The 20476-nt window shown below is 39.7% G+C and overlaps 1 protein-coding gene across 1 annotated transcript; it reads left to right on the top strand.

The window, feature by feature from the left end:
* Nucleotides 1–1175: 1175 nt before the first annotated feature.
* Nucleotides 1176–14013, top strand: LOC134026564 (voltage-dependent calcium channel subunit alpha-2/delta-2-like). The gene is made up of 38 exons (XM_062469438.1): nt 1176–1571; nt 3650–3731; nt 4704–4820; nt 5077–5133; nt 5988–6032; nt 6217–6355; nt 6478–6609; nt 6709–6766; nt 6862–6912; nt 7016–7115; nt 7284–7445; nt 7693–7803; nt 7935–8013; nt 8384–8433; nt 8606–8695; nt 8865–8930; nt 9044–9118; nt 9210–9284; nt 9488–9559; nt 9687–9758; nt 9843–9904; nt 10016–10092; nt 10181–10241; nt 10322–10419; nt 10577–10667; nt 10973–11035; nt 11144–11247; nt 11353–11451; nt 11549–11640; nt 11768–11815; nt 11990–12061; nt 12201–12353; nt 12477–12529; nt 12797–12852; nt 12937–13060; nt 13143–13252; nt 13369–13451; nt 13538–14013. The coding sequence occupies exons 1-38, from the start codon at nt 1456–1458 to the stop codon at nt 13643–13645; spliced, it is 3303 nt and encodes a 1100-aa protein (XP_062325422.1). The 5' UTR covers nt 1176–1455; the 3' UTR covers nt 13646–14013.
* The last annotated feature ends 6463 nt before the right edge of the window (nt 14014–20476 follow it).

Raw genomic sequence — 20476 nt, 5'->3', positions numbered from 1 at the left:
TTTACTTATTGTATTAATTTGTGGCCTTTGCAATGTGGGGGGTCTGCGACAGCCCAACGGTTAAAAGAAAATGCTTCACTTTGTTTTTGTATGAGGTAAATTTGTCGCAATACAACGGTGGGTCACACGGCTGATGGGTCAGAATGACCCGAAGATAACACAAGGGTTAAACATCAATGTTAACATAAAGAACGCAGTGGAGAATGTGAGCAATGCCGCATGTAGGTTTCGTGTCTGTACTTACATGTACAAAACTGGAGTATATTTCGGCCTTTAGAGGTTACATGTATCTAAAATACAATGGATCTAACAGAGACACATGGTCTAAAGTGTGCTCTTAATGTGGCATGACATTAGAATATTATTTTAAATAGGACTACCAACATAAATAGGCAATCATAATACTTTTTAATCTACTGTAGATTTTCTCCCCAAAGAGCAGCAGGAGGACTGTGTGGTCAGTAATTAGACTACCCAGTAAGACATGGCAGCAGGATTATCTTCTTGAGCTGTCAGGGAAAGGCCAATATGCCAAACCTCCTTGACTGCAGAGTCAGCTAACTGGAGCTGCTCCTTCATAGTCTGTTTGCATAGTGAGTGACTGAAATAATAGCATCAGCACTGCTCACATTCCTAGGTAGAACTAGGGGATGGATAACAGTGGTGTATTGTAGTACAACAGTATGTTGTAGTACAACATAGTGAATGTTGTAGTTATGACGGTTTCAAAGTATTGATTCAAAGTATGTTTGAAGTGAAGCCTACCCTATATCTGTTGCAACACTCCATTGCATCTTATGCATTGTTCCATTTTTAGTCTCTTTTGTTCTTTGATGCCTATCTGGTGGTCCTTGTCTGTTTTGGGTCATTATTTATTACACTCATATGCCAGGTCAAAGTCCCAAGGCACTGGGCCTACAGGTGAAATATGGTAATTTATGACCTCTTGTTAATTAACAGGCTGTTAATATGGATGTTTTTTTGCTTACCTGAAAATTTGACTATGGCGTATGCAACATTGGCTACTCTATGGTATGTGATAACGTGGTTTATCTTGAGGTTTCAAGACTTTTGTTGTCAGTATGAAGCAATACAATACAATTCAATGTGCGATATTAGCGATGATTAGTGAGTGCAGCCTTGGAAGCACGACTTGACTTGAGGCTCGTGCAGAATGAGTTGACAACCCATAGGATACTGATCAGACTGTTGAAATAGTGGGCGAGTGAGGCAGCGCGAGAGAGCAATCGAGCAACTGCGGTATCTAGTAACGCCGCTGCATCAATGCAAGTGCAGTCCATTGAGAGTCCATGAAATCGTTTTGTTTTAACGTCGACATGACCAGTGGAACGTAATAACAGAAGCAACTGAGCGTTGCAACCTGACAAGACTTGATCGCATCGTGAACTGTTTATTCACATATTGAAATCCCGTTCCTGAGATTTTTAATGGAAAATGGCGATAGGCATACAGTCTTGCAGCATCGTCTGCTCGGTATCTTTCCAGATTATCTTGATATTCAATGCACCGTGGCCTGGAGCGCAGGGTCTCACATTCCCTCAGCAATACACGTAAGTACCTAAATGTCGTCAAAGCGATAGAAAGCTAAATGTTTACAATTGTCTATATAATATAAGTGTAGGCGACTTAATATAATTTTGATCTTCAATCAATTTCTCTTTAAGTATTGGTGATTTAGGAGACGCTCATTGGGTTCTCTTTGGATGCACTGTCGTTGTATAAGATCTGCATTAGGCTCCTATATCCAAATGCAAATCAGTTTTTATTCAGGTTGTTACTGTTGTTTGTTAACATAATACAAGAAATCAAATAACAGGAATTAAGTATGTGCATGATTCAAGAATAATGATAATGAAAATGTTCAATAACCTACACAATTTATATCTTTGCAATTAAATGATATATGTTTTTGATTTTTCGAATCTGAACACTAGGGAAAATGTATCCCTGCGTAACTCCATTTGCAGTAGACCTATTCTTTGGGAAATTATTTTTGGGAAATTCATATATAGCCAACCGTACTCAACATAAAATCAAAAATGTATGCAGAAAGAGATTTAGTAGCCTAGTTAACTTTCTCCCAGATCTTGATGCTTGTGGTGACCATTTCTCAATGAGATCAGTAACATAAGAAAATGTTATGTAACAAATTGTTTATTTTGGATTTGGAGAACGTTAAATCATGTATGGATAACTCAGGTTATGGAATGAAACAACCACAAGGATTAACAGAAGCTGATAAATCCTATACAGTAGAACATGGGTTTGTATTCAAGTTAACCCTATTTCCAATCGGCCTGCAGTGGAATATGTTTACTACTTTTAATTATCCCCTGCTCGGCTCTCCCTTTCCCTCCTTTAAACCATCACTCATAAGAACAGCTGGCACATGACAACAGCTATCCGGGCCTTTCTCCAGGCACTGTAGTCAGGGAGCATCGGTAAGAAGAGTCGCCAGATGGAACAGAGATCTTTAGGACTGTGTGAGGAAGTTCTGGCCAATCACAGCTGCAGTTACTGGGGCAGTCAGTGCAGTCTATGAAGCAGGGAGGTGTGTGTCCGTGAGTGTGTGTGAATATATACTGGGTGTACATGAGGCGTTCATTGTGTGATGAATTGCCAGAACGGTAGCCTAATGTTCCTCCTGATTTTCTGCTGAGTGCCTTAAAACAACACCACTCTGTCTGCTCTGGGTCTCTTCATGTGAGCTAAATGAAGCAGAATCACCACACTGAAGAACAGCAGCTTCTACCAATTAAGAATTAATACTGCAGCAGTCAGGATTTATTCCCTCTCTTCTTCTTTCAACCCTCTAACCCTCCCTCCCCTCTATGGCTTTCTCCCACTCCCGCCCTCTCTCACGCCCCTCCCTCTCTCGATCTCCCTCTGTCTCTCTCTCCCATCCTGTTCCATCCCTTTTCCTCCCTCCTTCCCACACCTCTAAGTGAATATGGGTCACAGCATGTAGTGTTACTTTCTTCCTCATCCCAGGGGTGTGTATATGGCAGGTAAGAAAGAGTAAGAAAGATGTGGTTCAGTTCCATCACACGTCTGCAATACAGGGTCCCACAGGGTCTTGGAGGAGAGGAAATGGAACACACTCAGAAAACACAGGATTGTACTTCAGCTGCTCTGAGTCATACAGTTTAGGTCTACTCTGCAGATCTGTGGGCAGCAGTCATGTAACAAAGACTCTTTAGTCATGCGCTATCATTTACATGCCCTTATCACTCTCGATTACAGCATATTGTATTATTCAATCGTTTCAGATTGTTTGTCTTCTATTACACTACAACAGTGTCCCTGCATCTTATTTTTATGACAGGACAATAGGTTTATTCACTGAAACAGTGGTGTTGTTTTTCTATTTATGTACTTGTCTTCAGCTGTAATGGTGTACGTGACAGTACATTATGCTACCCATCCAACCAAAGTGTAAATGGTTTACTTTGAATGTCATGAAGCATTATATTATCTTGTTTCAGTCATACTTTGTATGTACTATAGCCTAATCAAAGGAGTAATTAGAAACCTTTTCACTGATACCACATATTTAACATGCATTATTTCTTCTGTCAATTCTTTAACTTGCATTGTTCACCTAAACCTAGTCTTGTATCGTCTCCAGGATAATGCACTGGGCCAGGCGTATCGAACAGGAGATTGACAGAGTCTTCCAGCACATCAGTGGAGCCCAGCAGCTGAAGTCGGTGAGGACGGTCTCCTGTGCCTTTATAAATGTACTCAGTACAAGAAGCTGTGTTTTTCTCTGAGAGTAGCCATGTGGAGTCCTCTGTACTTTGATTTGGTTTGTCCTTCATTCTGTCAGAGAGTGAATGAGCCTGTCATAAACCTTCACTTGTCAAAAATTGAACCCTAGCTCTTCGGTTAGCCACAAGGCTACTTTTGCTGTTACTCCTCCCGCTGTGAGAGATGCGTGGGAGGCATATCCCTTGTTGTTTGAGTAATGACTGATGGCCATGGCTCGTGTCCTCTGTGTTTGTGTCACAGCAGAGCAGATGGTCTGGCAGCCTGTACTAATGCCTATATGTGAGCCATGTAGTTCTCCGTTCATTTGGTCATTCATCCATAATTCTAGCCAGTGTCTGAAACAGGCTGGATGTAATGGGGACAAGGTCCCACAGCCTCATTCAGCAAGCACACCTCACAATTTCCCCAGAAATTGTATCCTCTCTAGTTATTAATTATTTTTACATTAATTTGATGTTGACAGAGCTTGAAGACATTGTATGACTCAAGATTACTTAATATATCTACTGGCAATACAATTTGAGCCATAAATGACCATTGCGACTGTGACTTTACATTAAGGTTACATTAACTACCATGTCACAGCATAACAATACATATAGTCACAAATTTGTAGGTACTTAAAATTGCTATTTAATTAAATGGCATTAAGTGTTACTGATATATATCATTCCAAAAGTGTTAAGTCAGGCACAGTATGGGTGAGGGGTGAAAGGTTAAGTGGAAGTTGTAAAGAGGCAGGGGAAAGTTGTGTTACCAAAACAAGATCAATGTTAACATCCACTAGGCCTTGGAATGCCCAACCTCAAAGTTGATACTATACGTACTGCTATGAATTTATATGGAAGTTAATGTAACCTTATGTTATGTTGCCCATTTCTGTAAGATTGAGTTTCCAAATGTCTTTCCAGATCTACAATGAGAAAATAAGGCAGTTCAGCCTGGTGAAGAATTCACCCCGAGAAATTGTGGAGAAGGTGGCCTCAGATATAGAGAAGCTGCTGACCAAGAAGAGGGAAGCTCTTGATGTAAGTCAGTAAATTCTTACCTTCACAGAAACAGATAATAATTAGATAAAACAAATAAAATATCTCATAGGAACCCATTACAGAATCTCAGTAACAGTTACTTTTCATTTACTTTATTGAAAAATGTAATGTATTTACTCCAAATTTAGTTTAATATCTGCAGTGAACATATTAAGTAATGTCACCCTGTGTGCAGTATTAATAGAGGACTTTTAAACACACATTCTTCTCTAACGTGAACATATTTGATTTGCAGAAGCTGGCAAGAGAAGCAGAGCGCCTTCAGAGGGAGCATCCATGGCAGGATAGCAAGGTGAACCCCAAAAGAACACACTGTATTAGCCAGACACTATCCTACTCAGCAATCCTCAGTCAACTGAGAGTGACAGTTAAAAGTTTGAGTAAGTAGTGTAATAAGTCATAAATGACAATTTATAAAACGTTAACAGTCGTTAACAACCGTATAAATCACTCATTCCACTATCCATCATCCTTAAACAGAATGAATCATAATCTGAGGTCCGGAGATGATCAGTTAGGCAAAGCTAGAAGATGAGCTGGTTCCCGTAGTGCTATACTGGCTGATGCAGCGGCCTGAGTGAGCTCAGCCAGGGGGCTCTGTTGAGCCCGACACACATTGGCATTTCACTTTTCCACTTGGTTTGGCCCATTAGCCCACTGATGCAGGGCTGGATCTATGGACTCAACCACATTTTCCCACATGACCTCATCTTTCCCCAGGACAGTGACTCTTGTTATGAGCATCACCACAGAATAGCAGTCCCTGTATTTGGCTGAGTAAATCACTGGGATAAACATTCTCCTTTTGCACCAGCCCTTTGTTTGATTGTTTTCAACACTGTCAAGATTAATGAACTGTGATGTGCAAACGGACAGGATCCGTTCATGGTAACCTTTTTTCTTTGTTCTAAGTTACATTTGTGAGGTCAAGAAGTTACACCACACTACCACAGTAGTGATAACAACTTAATGGATTTAACTACACATCACAGGGAAAGTTTTCAGATATTTAGATAAATATTTAGTTACCCTTATCAGAGGACTTGATGCTTGAAGATTTGTGTTGCAGTTTTAGTTGCGGTAAAAACTGCAACTACAGATACGGATTTACAATAATTTTTCTGTCTGTTTTGTACCTTTTTTTAGGAATGGGACATGAAGTATTATGACTCAAAGGCAGAGTTGGATTATGTGAGTCTGTACTGTGTGTTCATAAATTTGGCAATTTGTTAGGATTTCTTTTGCTGATGTATTAAGAACATTCTAGTCACACTCTTGATATTTTTAGCATAATCAGATGTTTCTGTTTTTGTGTGTCGGTGTGCTTGTGTGTGTTTGCTTACGCATGTATCTCTGTTTTTGTTTATGTGTGAAGTATTCCTTACAGGATGGTGAAGGGGAACCCAAAAATCCCTATCACCGAAAGTTGGAGTTTGTATATGACCCCTACTTCAAAAACAATGTTAACTACTCTAGCACAGCAGTTCAGATCCCCACAGACATTTACAAAGGAGGTACGTACACATTTTAGCTAGTGTTTAAAATTGCAAATATTTGTTAACAACTTTCTCTTGAGAAAACACATATGTCCACAGTTGATAGTTTTTTTGTGGAGTTAAGTGTGTGTCTCATTTAGCTCCAGTGATCCTGAATGAGCTGAACTGGACTCAGGCATTAGAAAAGGTGTTCATTGAGAACAGTAGAGAGGATCCCTCACTTCTCTGGCAAGCGTTTGGGAGTGCTACTGGAGTGACCCGTTACTACCCAGGTAGGTTCCCACCTGTCAGCAGAGCCTCAACACACCTCAGACACATTCCTGTGAAAATAAGCTGAACTAAATGAAACGTCTCAATGCCTGACTCTACAGCCACACCTTGGAGAGCTCCTGATAAGATTGACCTATATGATGTTAGGCGGAGACCCTGGTATGGAAAGATTTCTTATCTGCTGAAGTTTTAAATAAACAACTAATTTAAATATTTCTAAAATGATTATCTGAGAATGATCTACTGTGTCCCAGGTACATCCAGGGGGCGTCATCACCTAAAGACATGGTTATCCTTGTGGATGTGTGAGTGGCCTTTATAATGTTTACAGTTTTCTGGTGGGCATGCATACGTGTTGTGTGTTTTACATTATTAACACTTGTGCTGATCTTATTCTATACCCACCAGGAGTGGCAGTGTGAGTGGACTTACTCTGAAGCTCATAAAGGCATCAGTTATGGAGATGATGGACACCTTGTCTGATGATGACTATGTCAATGTTGCCAGGGTGAGTTTGTATTTAATCTTTACACTTTTATCCCTTTTGTCAACAATTCCACAGAGTCTTTCTGCAGACCTCACTTGTTTGTTCTCTGTTATATTTCCAATTAACATTAATATTCCAATTATGGAATGATATATTGAAATGTTCCCCTTTACTTTTTGTGTGTTTCAGTTTAATGAGAAGGCAGAAGCTGTGGTCCCTTGCTTCACACACTTGGTTCAGGCCAATGTCCGGAATAAGAAGATCTTCAAAGAGGCAGTGCAGCAAATGCAAGCTAAAGGCACCACAGACTACAAGTCTGGCTTTCATTTTGCCTTCCATCAGCTTTTAAATGTAAGTAACTAAAACCTCTACATTTAATGCACTTCTATGGATGTCCATATTTATGACTTCTATTTAATCGGTTGTTTGTGTCGTTAAAAAGACAACTTGGGGTTTATATGTAGCTTTGGTCTGATTAAATAAAATCATAATAATAAGTATAGTAATTATTATAATAATCTATTAAGTATTGTGTAACAACTTTCTACTAAATGACTTTCTTCATCTTCATTCTTTCAATTTTTTAAATCTTTATCAGAAGACTAATGTTCCAAGAGCCAACTGCAACAAAATAATCATGCTGTTTACTGATGGTGGGGAGGACAGAGCTCAGGATATCTTTGAGCAGTATAACAGGCCAAACAGGACGGTTGGTTTCTCAAAAAATCTATTTTTTATTATATGTGTTTGTTAAATGTTTTGTTGAACCTCCTCTGCACTTTCTGACGTTCATTATTTGCATTAAACTTCATCTGTGGTTCAACATGTCTTTCTCCCAAGGTACGAGTGTTCACATTCTCTGTGGGGCAACACAACTATGATGTCACACCCTTGCAGTGGATTGCCTGTGCCAATAAAGGTGAGTGGGCGTTTGTAGAGGGTCTAAACAGGTTTAGAAGATGCCTCCTCTTTAAAAAATCCTTACATTATAACCCGCTTGGTTATAAGTTCCTCACATACTGTAGCTCGCAACGTTGGCCTTTCTTATATAGTAACAGCCATAAATATGTGGTGTTTCTCAACCTTCCTCTCTCCCTCTATCTCTCTCTCTTCCTCTCTCTCTTCCTCTCTCTCTCTCTCTCTCTCTCTCTCTCTCTCTCTCTCTCTCTCTCTCTCTCTCTCCCTCTCTCTCTCTCTCTTTCTCTCTCTCTCTCTCTCCCTCTCTCTCTTCCTCTCTCTCTCTCTCTCTCTCCCTCTCTCTCTGTCTCTGTCTCTCTCTTGCATGCTAGGTTACTATTTTGAGATCCGCTCCATCTGTGCCATAAGGATTAACACCCAGGTGGGTTTGTCTAGTGCCTTTTACACAGCTGATCCCTGGTCACTGTCCCTTGTTCTTCTTGGGATTCTGATTTCTGGAGTTGTTTTTGCAATGGAAACATTTAATGAAGCGAGTAGTTGTATGCTACACTGTATGGTGCTATGAGTGTTTTTACGTTCCTATGTGTCTTCAGGAATACCTGGACGTGTTGGGCCGCCCTATGGTTCTGGCAGGCAGCGTTGCTAAGCAAGTTCAATGGACAAATGTCTATCAAGATGCATTGGTGAGACCATCTAAATGAGATGTTATGTTATATGTTATGTTTGCTTCAACTACCAATGGAAATTCAAATGAATAGATTTTACACAGAGTCATCTTCCATTTCCTGTAATTAATGCATGTATCTTTTTTAGTTTGCTACTATCAATAAATATTATGTTTTTCCTTTTTAGGGTCTGGGGCTCGTTGTGACTGGGACTATGCCTGTATTTAATCTGACGGTGGAAGGCAACTCACAGGTACAGTTTAAAAATAAAATGTATATTGCCCTTTGCTGTTGTATATTCCCCTGTTATTTTCCAATATACATATGTGGTGATACAATAAATAATAATATCTTATTGTCCCCCAGAATCAACTCATATTAGGAGTCATGGGAGTGGATGTACATCTGGATGAAATAAAGAGGCTAACACCGCGATACAATGTCAGTGCAGATCTCATGAACTTTCACTTCCTCACAGTCTATGCAGTAGATTTACAGGAACAAACCTTTTCTGTTCTCTTTTCTTCCTCAGCTTGGAGCAAATGGATATATTTTTGCTATTGATCCAAATGGATACCTTCTTCTGCACCCCAACCTTCACCAAAAGGTGATTTTTGATAGAACGTAATTCCAAAATTCTTATCAGAAAATGACTGTAAATAATGTGCAGTACACTGCACATTCCGTAGTCGTATTATACATTTTATTTTAAAAATAGTCTCTCATTGATTATCTCAGGATCATCTTTGTAAAACATTTTTTTTTACTTTTTGTAATTTATCTTTTGTTTGCCCATATGACATTTACTAGCTTGTGGATCTCCCAGAGCCTGTAACACTTGACTTCCTGGATGCAGAGGTGGAGGACAGCAGCAAACAGGAGGTGAGGATGGAGGTTCTGGAAGGATCTCTTCTGCTTTGACCTGCTGTGTGCAGGCCCAACTGATATACTGGTTGTACAGGTACCACAGGGTGAACAGTTACTACGTTGTTATGTTTTTTATCTCCAGATCCGTAGACAAATGATTGATGGAAGGCCTGGTGAAACCCAGATAAAGACGCTCATCAAATCCATGGATGAGGTATGTCATCGCTGTCTTTTTGTGTGACGCGTTCAATCATTCAGATAAAAGCATATCGTCATTTATTTATTTATTCCATTGCAGCAATATATTGATGAAGCATTTCGAACTTACACTTGGACACCAATTAATGGCACAGATTACAGGTGACTGTGCATTGAATTATGGTTTCAGAATACGCTAATGGAAGCAAAATTGTTAGACATTTCTAAGAGTCTCGACTATTTACCTTGTGTGTGACATCCATCCCTCTGCAGCCTGGGTTTAGTACTGCCTACCTACAGTGAATACTTCATCCAGGCAGACTTGAGTGATGTGATGCTGCAGCTTAAGTGTGAGTATCTGTCTGTTAAACCCCACTCTTATCTCCCTGCTCGACTGCCAAAAGAGGTAATACTCTGATACCTCTCCCACTCATATAGATCTACAATCACTGCTGCCCAGCTCCTTTGAAGAAGGAGGTCATGTGTTTCTGGCTCCCAGGTAATGTATGCATGTGTGTGTGCGGTTTGTGTGCGTGTCTGCAATATAACAATCTCATATTTATTTGATCTTTCCTCCAGAGAATACTGCAAGCGCCTGCATATCTCTGACAACAACACACAGTTTCTGGAGAACTTTGTGTCCCTCATGGTAGAGATTACCCTGGAGTCTGAAGATTGTGAGTTAATCTGTTTCTATGTACTTGAAGAACATGGATGTGTGCTACTTAATCATCAGTTTCACTGACGACATGCATACACTCACGTCAAGAGTGGACACTAACATGTTGACAGAACTCTAAGCCATTTAGTTATCCATGGTGTGTGTGATCTTAGGTGATCAAGGCCTCATCCACAACCTGATCTTGGATTCTGGAATCATGTGGCAGCTTGCATCCAGAGTGTGGAAGAACAAGGATCTAAATTCGTAAGTGGACTAAATATAAATTGGTGGCACAAATAAGCTTTGCATGTGTGATTGTTTATTTTTTATAGCTACATAACATTGTTTCCCAAAGTTTCTAAAGCTAAGACTAGGACCTTTGTTTGATACAAAAAATGGTTGGTTGGTTCCGTAATAGGTTTGGTTTTGGTTATTTCCAAAGAGAGAAAAAAAAGAGATGAATTTTGAATGTTGAATATGGTTTGTGAGAGTTTGTAAAACATCATACTTATTGTCTCTTGTCCTACTGTATTTTAAAGACAGTGACACCACTGTATCATGTGCTTCAGGTATGGCTTCCTGGCTTTATTTGCTGCAACAGATGGGGGAATTACTCGGGTTTTTCCAAACAGGTGAGAGAAGAAGTGGGTTATGGGACGAATTCTGCTTTCATGTTGTGTTACTTGACTGTATCCTGATGCTGCTCACCTAGTGAATGAGCTCTCTTTTATACGGCTCAGTGCTGCTGAGTCATGGGATGAGGACCCGGAGCCCTTCAATTCCAACTATTATCGCCGCAGCCTGGACAACAAGGGATACATGTTTAGACCACCTCTTAGAGCCTGTGAGTCCACATTTATGATACGTGAAAGATATCTTAGATCTTGTAGATCAAAGATCCGTATTTTCTATTTGGTTCAATGTAAACCCTGTCAACCTCTTGTTGTAGCAATGGAGGAGGCAGCAAGCTCAGAGAATGGCTCTTTAGGGATTCTGGTCAGCTCCTCAGTGGAAGTTCATTTTGGAGTCAAGATTCTGAAACCAGCAGGTGGGAAATATTTATCATTAGATTTTTGTGAGATTATTTAATGTCTGTTTGGTGCAGAGCAGCTCACGGTGTCTTTCTTGTTTGTCTTCATTGTTAGTGGTGGGAGTGAAACTGGACTTTGAAGCTTGGGTAGATAAGTTTAAGATCTTGGCAAGCAATGTTTCAGACAGTCGCCAGGGCTCACACAAGGTACCTAAATGCATATGCTCAATGTAAAAAAGAGAAGTTTTTGGCATGACTGTGAAGTGGTTTTAACAGGCTAAATTTGTAGTCAGTGTAAAGAAAGATGATTTCAGTTTTGCCTTCCTCTGGACAGTGTGGTCCTTCCAGAAGCTGTGAGATGGACTGTGAAGCTAACACTGATGTAAGAATATATTTTTCTGTTTAAAACATGATTTATGCCTGCAGCAACATAGAAACGACAATGTTGGATAGGGTTTAAATTAATAATAATTTAAAGGAGGGAAGGGAGTAAGATTGTCAGATGCCTTAAGCATCTGTCACTGCTGTAATAATCCGTACAATACTTTGTCTGTAGGACCTTCTGTGTTATCTGATTGACGATGGTGGGTTCCTGGTCATGTCTAATCAGAGGGATCACTGGAAAAAGGTACGCTGTGTCATTTGACTCGTACAGTATGTAGCTAGTGTGATTAAACTGGTTGTCTTTTCAGAGGATCAAATAGACCAAACCGACTGAATAGGGTCTTGAAATCAGGTTACAAACGAAGTTTCTATTACTTTTGCAGGTGGGCCTTTTCTTTGGTGAAGTGGACCCCTTCCTGATGCACGCCTTGTACAACAACTCCATCTACGCCCGACGCCAGTCCTTCCAATACCAGTCAGCCTGTGAGCCTGTCAGCAGCAGCCACACAGGCGCTGCACCGAGGGGCATTTTTGTGGTCAGATACCCTACATACATCCTATTATGTTACATCATCAACATAGACGTGCTCTCATTACCATTATAAATATGAATAATGAGTTTTATTCTCTGTCACTCCTTTCTCAATGGGATGTTTTAGCCCTCAATTGCAGACATCCTGAGTCTGGCCTGGTGGAGTTCAGCAATGGCATGGTGAGACACTCTTGTTAGCCCTCATCATGATCTGGAGGCATGGTCAGATTGTAACTGAACCTACAGAGTTGTGTTTGCTATGGCCACAGTAGTTCATAGAATGACTGAGAGGCACAAAACAAGCTACGGATCAGCCATTTTACCTCGTCCTTCTCTGGGATAATTTCCTTCCACAATGCCATTGTGCTTTACTCCCGAATTTGTGTGGTAATGTTTCTAGCACATCTCCTCCTTGTCTCACTGTGTGCTTTCTGGTCTGTTTCCCAGGTCTTTAATGCAGCAGCTACTCTATGGATTGGCTTACAACAGTTGGCTTTACTCAGGTTTGTGCTCCCAACACATGCGTGTGTCCTAGCCAGCTTGGCTCATTTGCCATGTTAGTTATACTGTGTGTGGGTGTTTTGCAGGCGATATTCTGGCTGAAGGGTTCGATATCAGGGAAAGCAGCTGTGTTACCATCCAAAGTCAGTTTTACTTCACCAATACTACCAACTCATACAATGTGCTGCAAGATTGCGGAAACTGCTCCAGGTTTGTGTGTATGCAATTGCAATTTGTCCCCACCACACATTTTTTGTATACACGCCAGCATTGATGGTTTTTATTTCCATAGGTTGTTCCACGCTAAGAGAATAGACAACACCAACCTGCTTTTTGTAGTGGCTGAAACATTGCCCTGCAGCTCCTGTGAGATAGAGAAACTGACCCAGAGCAGGACAGAATGTATCCTTCCTACGTTCAATGGGTTTAATGACTGAACCGGTTTATAAATGACCCCCTATATTCCCATTTACTGCCTTCATTAACCAGTCAGATAGCTTCTTAACCCATGTTTACAGTTCAAGAGGAGAACCCCTGTGAGGTTTTGAGCTCTGCACGTTATCGTAAAGGACCGCCTAACTGCTTTGACTACAGTGCTGGGGTAAGGACATGTGTAGAGTAACAGATATGTTTACGCTGGTTATCACTATCCCAATGTAACACATCTTTTTTTATTCCCTGATGAAGGAGAACACTACTGAGTGTGGGCGAGGCCATTCCCTTCAGACTTCCGTTAGAATCCTAATTTCTGTTCAGTTGATCCTGGTTCTCCTTTGTCTCGTACACCTGGGTTAGATCCAAGTCAAGGTCATATTCCTGCCATTTCCGTAACTTTTTTTCATGTTACACATACTGTAATCACCTCAGGTCATTTTTGACCTCTGCCAAAACAATAGGTATGGTGTCTTCCACAAATGAAAATGTATGTGCATCCTTCCTTTCTACCTTGCCATTCTGCCATCTTAAACCTCGAGATTTTTATGACAGAGGGATTAACTTTAATTATGCATATCTCTGAAAAACACTCAATTAGTTTACTTTAATGCTTCCACAAAAGCTTGGTAGGATTGACGTGCTTCCAAAAGCCAAGAAGGCTCTGAGAGATCAAAACTTTGATAAGAATAGTTAGTCAGTTGTCGAATACACATTTTGGTCTCTTTAAATTTCCTTACAGATGCACACACTGTGTGACTTCATTATCATACTGTACATTTTGATAACATTTGTTATTACATTTGGAACATTGAAGCCTCAACTTGCATCTTGTACAATAATTAATTTAATCTTGAAAGCTCATGCACTTGTGTATGCTATTGTATGGGGAATGTAGCTTATTGACAGCTTTTGGTGTTTTGCTTTAGTTATGCAGCTGCCATGCTGAACCTTACTTGTGGATTACTTCCTCGTCTGATCTGAGTGTAGCCCCCAGAGCCTTTGTGGATATACAGTGATATTTTTGACAAGCTGTTTTGATGAAATATTTGTACATTTTCTTTTTATGTCCACCTGGCTTTCCAGCCAGCAGTGCCTTGGTGCACTCCTATTGGTTGGCAGAGACTTGGATCTTATTGTTCCCGCAGCCCCTTGAGAACGGCACACAGATTCTATTTGACTCGTGAGGACTATGAACCAGACTATGAATGACAGAGTTTGATTCTCTGTATTGATTATGTACTAATGGACTGCAGAAGGTAAGCTGGTTCAGTCCTGGACTGAATTGTACATTTCCTGTTTTGGAGCTAAGCACAGTAGACACACAGTTGGACAACAGCTGCTGTATGACTTCTCTGTCCCCGGGGAGAAGAAATATTTTACCCATGTTTTGTTTTTTTATGATAATGGAGAAAGGTGTGGAGCATGGATGAACAAACAGAGGTACTTGGTGTCATCTCTTGGTTCTATGGTTCAAAGTCAACCCGGACCAAAGCACAGACACTGTCCAATGACTGGAATCCTCATTACCTTCATCAAAGTGGTATTGTTTTGTCAATCATGAAGACTCTGTGAAGCAACAGACTGAGGCACACTAACTTCTTCAAATAATGGCTTCAAAGATACTTGACTGGTATTTTACCAAGGTTTTCAGTATTCATTTTAGTAACATTGTGTTATTGATTAAAACAAATCTGTATGCATTTATAGACAGCATTTTGTGACACTAGTCTAGACTGTTTATTACTTACTTTTAAGGTCAGTGTTATAATTGAATATGTTGGGTTTTAAAGATTCTTAACTGCATGGTATTGTCACAGAAATTACAGTCAATGTGAATACTGTAGATTACTGTAGGTACTTTCTGTTTCTTTTTCCTTCTGAGGGCTCACTCCCTTCCAGTGGGAGTGGGATTTAACATGAACGCCACGTTAAGGATATTTAAGGATATTCATACGAGGCATTTGGTAACCAACAGGACAGACGTAATGCTTTAGGATGGATTAAAGTGGTCAAATGAAAACAGAGACTAGTGTTGGATTACATGATAAATTACCGTCACCGTCTGTCCTCACAGGATAAATGCTACATTTTGCGTGCATGGGTAAGAGTTTGTAAATAAGTGGACTGATTGGATACCTGCCATGTTCTACAGACTGGGGGAAAGGGGGGAGGGGGGTTGCATGGAATTTGATGCTGATGTCATGACGTGAGCATTCTTAATTGTACCTGTGGTCAATGAAGTAAAGTCATTGATTTATAATGCACACAGTTTGTTTTAATGAAATTCAAGGATAGTTGAATGTTTATGAGGATTTTGGCTGGGCATTGCAGTTTTTTTATTTATTAAGTATGAAGTAATATGAATGTCAGTGTATTTCTGTGCAGTTGATTTGGTTTGCTGCTACTGTTGTCATTTGCTTGGGACAGAGTTTTCCTCTCTTTGTGCCAGCCATGTCACCTCATTTATTGTACAGCTGACGCCAAGCAATCGTTGGATGAAGACCAACTTTGTAAAGATTTACTCAAATACATAATACAATAATATAAATGTTTATATCTGATATTTGGTGATTAAAAGCTGTTCATATTTTTCACTTTAGCTTTATGGTGTGCTCCTTTTCTCATGTCCATCATTTACTTTCAGTAATTTATTTATTTATTTTTTAATTACATGTCTGTGTCCATGAAACTAGTTTATTTTACTGGTAGTGCCACATGACACAACATGGATCTATTTCTGAAATAATTTGTCGGCTTCTCTTAGTTACTTTTTTCATCATTTACAAAACTATACCTTCAACATATAGTTTGTGGAATAAAAGAATAACTGGCTAAATGGGAATAATGCGATTTATTAGAAACTACAACTAAGCACATTTCTCATTCACATCATATTGTATGATTGATAATCTGGTGACCTTGTCTGAAGGCTTCACTCAGCTGCCTCTTTGCCCTAGAAATAAAGCCAAAGGAGATAAAGTCAGTAAGGCTACCTTCTACACACTTGTAACTACAAAACTCATTCTTCACAGAGCTTACAGTAAGTTAAGATGATACAGAAAGTTTTTGATTTTTGTCCTGATTGACAACCACTACAACCTTTACCTTTCCAACATCACGGCTCTTGGCTCTCATCTTTCTCCTCCTGTTAGCGGGTCAAACACAAAACTCCATATAGATTTATTCGTGACTCCATGACAGTCTACTCCAGTCTATTAATAAATTTGTACTTAAAAATAACAAATGAAAACTCAAAAGTCATACCTTAACCTCCTCTTCGATGTGCCTCTTGAGCTCTTCAAACTGCTGAGTGTAGGCTTGCTTACCTCTGGTCAGCTGGGAGACAATACCCTCTTTCTCCTCCAGCTGACAGCAATATTCACCTTAGTAAAGAGATTGTACCTTTATGTTATCTGTACACGTTACTGATATTGTCTCTACAGAATATGGAAATGATTTCATATTTTGTGTTGGACCTTTGTTTGACAGCATTAAACTCTTTTACCTTTGATTTTGCAACTGACTCCATATCGCTGGAGAGGTCATCCATCTCCATCTTGTATTCACTCTTCTCCTTCTCCAACTTCTGCTTCACACGCTGAAGGCTGTCGATCTGCTCTGCCCGTCCACACTGTCGGCCTGCTTCTTGCGAAGTGCAGCAGCTGTTGATTCATGCTGCAGGGTGGACTCTTCAAGATCACGCCGCAGCTTCTGGAACTCAGCCTCACGCTTTTTGTTCATCTCAATCTGAACAGATGTTGCACCTCCAGCTTCTTCAAGTCTCTCACTGATCTCCTCTAGTTCCATGGAGAGATCAGACCTCTGCTTATCCACCTTGGCCCTGGCAGCACGATCAGCCTCAATCTCTTCCTCCAGCTCCGAAGATGTGAGGAGGAGCCTCAATCCTCTTTTTGCCTCTGTAGGCTGTTACAACCGCAGAGTCATACACTGGGAGCCACTTGTAGGGGTTCACAGTGACGCAGAATAGCCCAGAGTAGGTCTGAGAAAGACACAGAGATTGGCTTTGAACAACAGTCAAACAAGCTGTTTTGGCATCAAAGGGAGAATTTTGCGCCTCAATCCTTTCTTTCTCTGGTTTCACTCTAGATAAGAGCGTCTGCTAAATGACTAAACATGTAAATGTAAAATTTCCCAATACACAACTTCTGTGTGTCTGTGTTGCAGTTAAGATATCAGTGCAATAGAGGGAAGCAAAGAGCATTGCATAGCAGTCAGTACTGTATCACAATTAACAAGTTCCAGTCAATCTCCAGCCCTAGTTTAATCAGGCTGTCAAATAATGTATGATTACAGTTCACAATCATAAACTGTATGGATAAGTAATCTTTTCATCCAAGTCAATAGTGTGAGTGGTTAGTCAAAGACAACAATTAAAAGTTTAAATGTTAAGTTGGGAGTCAGGTGGCTGAGCGGTGAGGGAATCGGGCTGGTAATCCGAAGGTTGCCAGTTCAATTCCCGGTCATGCCAACTGACGTTGTGTCCTTGGGCAAGGCACTTCACCCTACTTGCCTCGGGGGAATGTCCCTGTACTTACTGTAAGTCGCTCTGGATAAGAGCGACTTACTTGATGTTAACAGCTAATTATTAGCACAAATATACATGTAATCGATATGTACAATAAATGTATCCTTAATCATGAACAAAAGACAACAACAACACAAACAAAAAATTAGCAAATGGCTTTTTGTCTACCCTGTGTTAATATATTTGCTGAACGTACATTCATGCAAGTTTAAAAAAGCAACAAATTCTACATTCCTTTGAAGCTTTTATTAACATTGTTTACATTTTCCCTCTGTTTAAAGTTTACCCTACCTCCTTTCCTTCCCCAGAAGAAGTGAAACTGTGTAGACAGTGTGATGATACTGCGGAAATAAAACAAATGAATTAGGCACCTTAAAGTATGCACTTAAAATGCATTGTGTTTTTTGTTTGTCCTGCTATATGCACATAAACAAACATGAATGTTTTGATGTCAATTAAATACTCAAGTTAGTTTATTTTTTACTGAAAAGCTGTTAGCTTTCCCAGTGTTTATATAGGACAAATAACTTACCCTGGGTGGTCCTATGTCAGTCCTTGGGGGAGGTCTGTGCTGCGTCTTGTTTAGGGAGATGAGTGATCAGTCAGCAAAACTGTCTTGCTCTTGGTTTTGTTCATGCAGTTTTACACTGTTTGGGCATCTTTGTTTTGTTTTTGTTGGTCTGTGAGAAGATATTCTGTCAGTTTCATAATCGTAAATAAGCATGATTCATATTTCCTCATCATTTCATTTATTTATGAATATTTATAATTGTTTCCCAATAACATATTTTGTAGGAAATGTTTTATTGTAGTTTTGTTACTTATTGCTTAATACTTTTTACTTTGACACATCAACACATTTTACCTAGAGATAGAGCTATTTTATCATCATGGATTTATAAATGTAGTTTATTTCTTTTGTTCCTGAACAGACAATTGAACACTGCTTTCTTATTTTAAAATGGAAGTTGAAAAGACTAAAGGTTATACAGATTAGGGAATGCATTTCAGCATCTAAATATAGTGTGCCACTTGTGATGTGCGACTTGTTTCTTATCCTTGTGCAACAGTGTGGGAGGGGTATCAGTTACTGAAGTTTAGACGTTGTTTAGGCCTTCTGTTGGAACTAATCTCCTTAAAGCACCTTGGCACTGGGGAAGATCCCTTTTAGCCGTGGAGAAGATCTCAGATGTCACTGACATACTCTTGCAGAAGCCGTGCAAGTCTTTCAAGTGACAGAAGAGCAAAATTTGACCTTACAGTTGTCTTTCTGTAAACTTGTGAGAATCATGATACCTCATGACATTGTAGCCAGTTGAACTTGTTTCCACATAAAGAAATACAAATTCAATCAAATTTTCATCTGGTAAACCTAACCAAACAGACAAATGTCACATTGTCTCTTTGTTATGATTGCTTTCAATATTGGTTTTCAACTGGACTCAGAGAAGCTTGTCAAAAGTGTTGTTGCATCAAATTAACCTTGAGACATGACCCTTTTACTGGGAAGTATTTGAAATGCTCAACAACAAAAGGACAAGTGTCATTTAGGGGCCCATTTGTTAGCCGTGTTGACGTTAGAAATTCCATTGACAACCTTTATAACCTGCTCTCTAGACACCTCATAACCTGCTCTCTACACTTCATAACCTGATCTCTAGACACTTCATAACCTGCTCTCTATACACTTCATAACCTGCTCTCTAGACACTTCATAACCTGCTCTCTAGACACTTCATAACCTGCTCTCTACACTTCATAACCTGCTCTCTAGACACTTCATAACCTGCTCTCTAGACACTTCATAACCTGCTCTCTACACTTCATAACCTGATCTCTAGACACTTCATAACCTGCTCTCTATACACTTCATAACCTGCTCTCTATACACTTCATAACCTGCTCTCTAGACACTTCATAACCTGCTCTCTAGACACTTCATAACCTGCTCTATAGACACTTCATAACCTGCTCTCTAGACACTTCATAACCTGCTCTCTAGACACTTCATAACCTGCTCTCTAGACACTTCATAACCTGTACTGTAGATTTCTGTATTTTAATAAAGAATAATTACAGCACACTGAGACTTCCCCTTTGGAATGCTTTCATCTCCATTGTGAAAGAGGTGTTGATACTGTAGCTGTGATGATGCTGATATGGGGATCTTTTTGTGTTCCTTAATAGATACTGTGGTAGAGCAGAGGGAAAAAAATACGATTATGGTACACAATTGTAGATGACATTGCCACACATATTGTTCATTACCCAAATATCACTATAAAAGCTGAATGTAAAACCTCCATGGCTCTCTTAATGGTGATAATCTATTTATCTAATTAAATAATCCACAGTGGAATACTTTGAGGGTCTGTACTGTACCTCACTTAATGTGATAAGGATTATGTCTGTCACTGTTGGAATCAGTCACGTGCCATCTTTAACGAAATGCAAACCAATAACATGGCACTAGTATGGAGAATATTTTAAACAGCTAATTAAGCACACCTATAATGTTATTCAAAATGGACTGGATGGATAACTTTCTTTAATCATTTTGGAATAGTTTGGTAAATCTGTTAATGTTTGGAAACACTGCCCAAAGGATGACAGATTATTTGTGGAGTAAACTTTTCTTTCTTTAC

This window comes from Osmerus eperlanus, chromosome 1, assembly GCF_963692335.1.
Source record: "Osmerus eperlanus chromosome 1, fOsmEpe2.1, whole genome shotgun sequence".
Taxonomy (NCBI): Eukaryota; Metazoa; Chordata; class Actinopteri; order Osmeriformes; family Osmeridae; genus Osmerus; species Osmerus eperlanus.
This window is presented reverse-complemented; position numbering and strand designations above follow the sequence as displayed.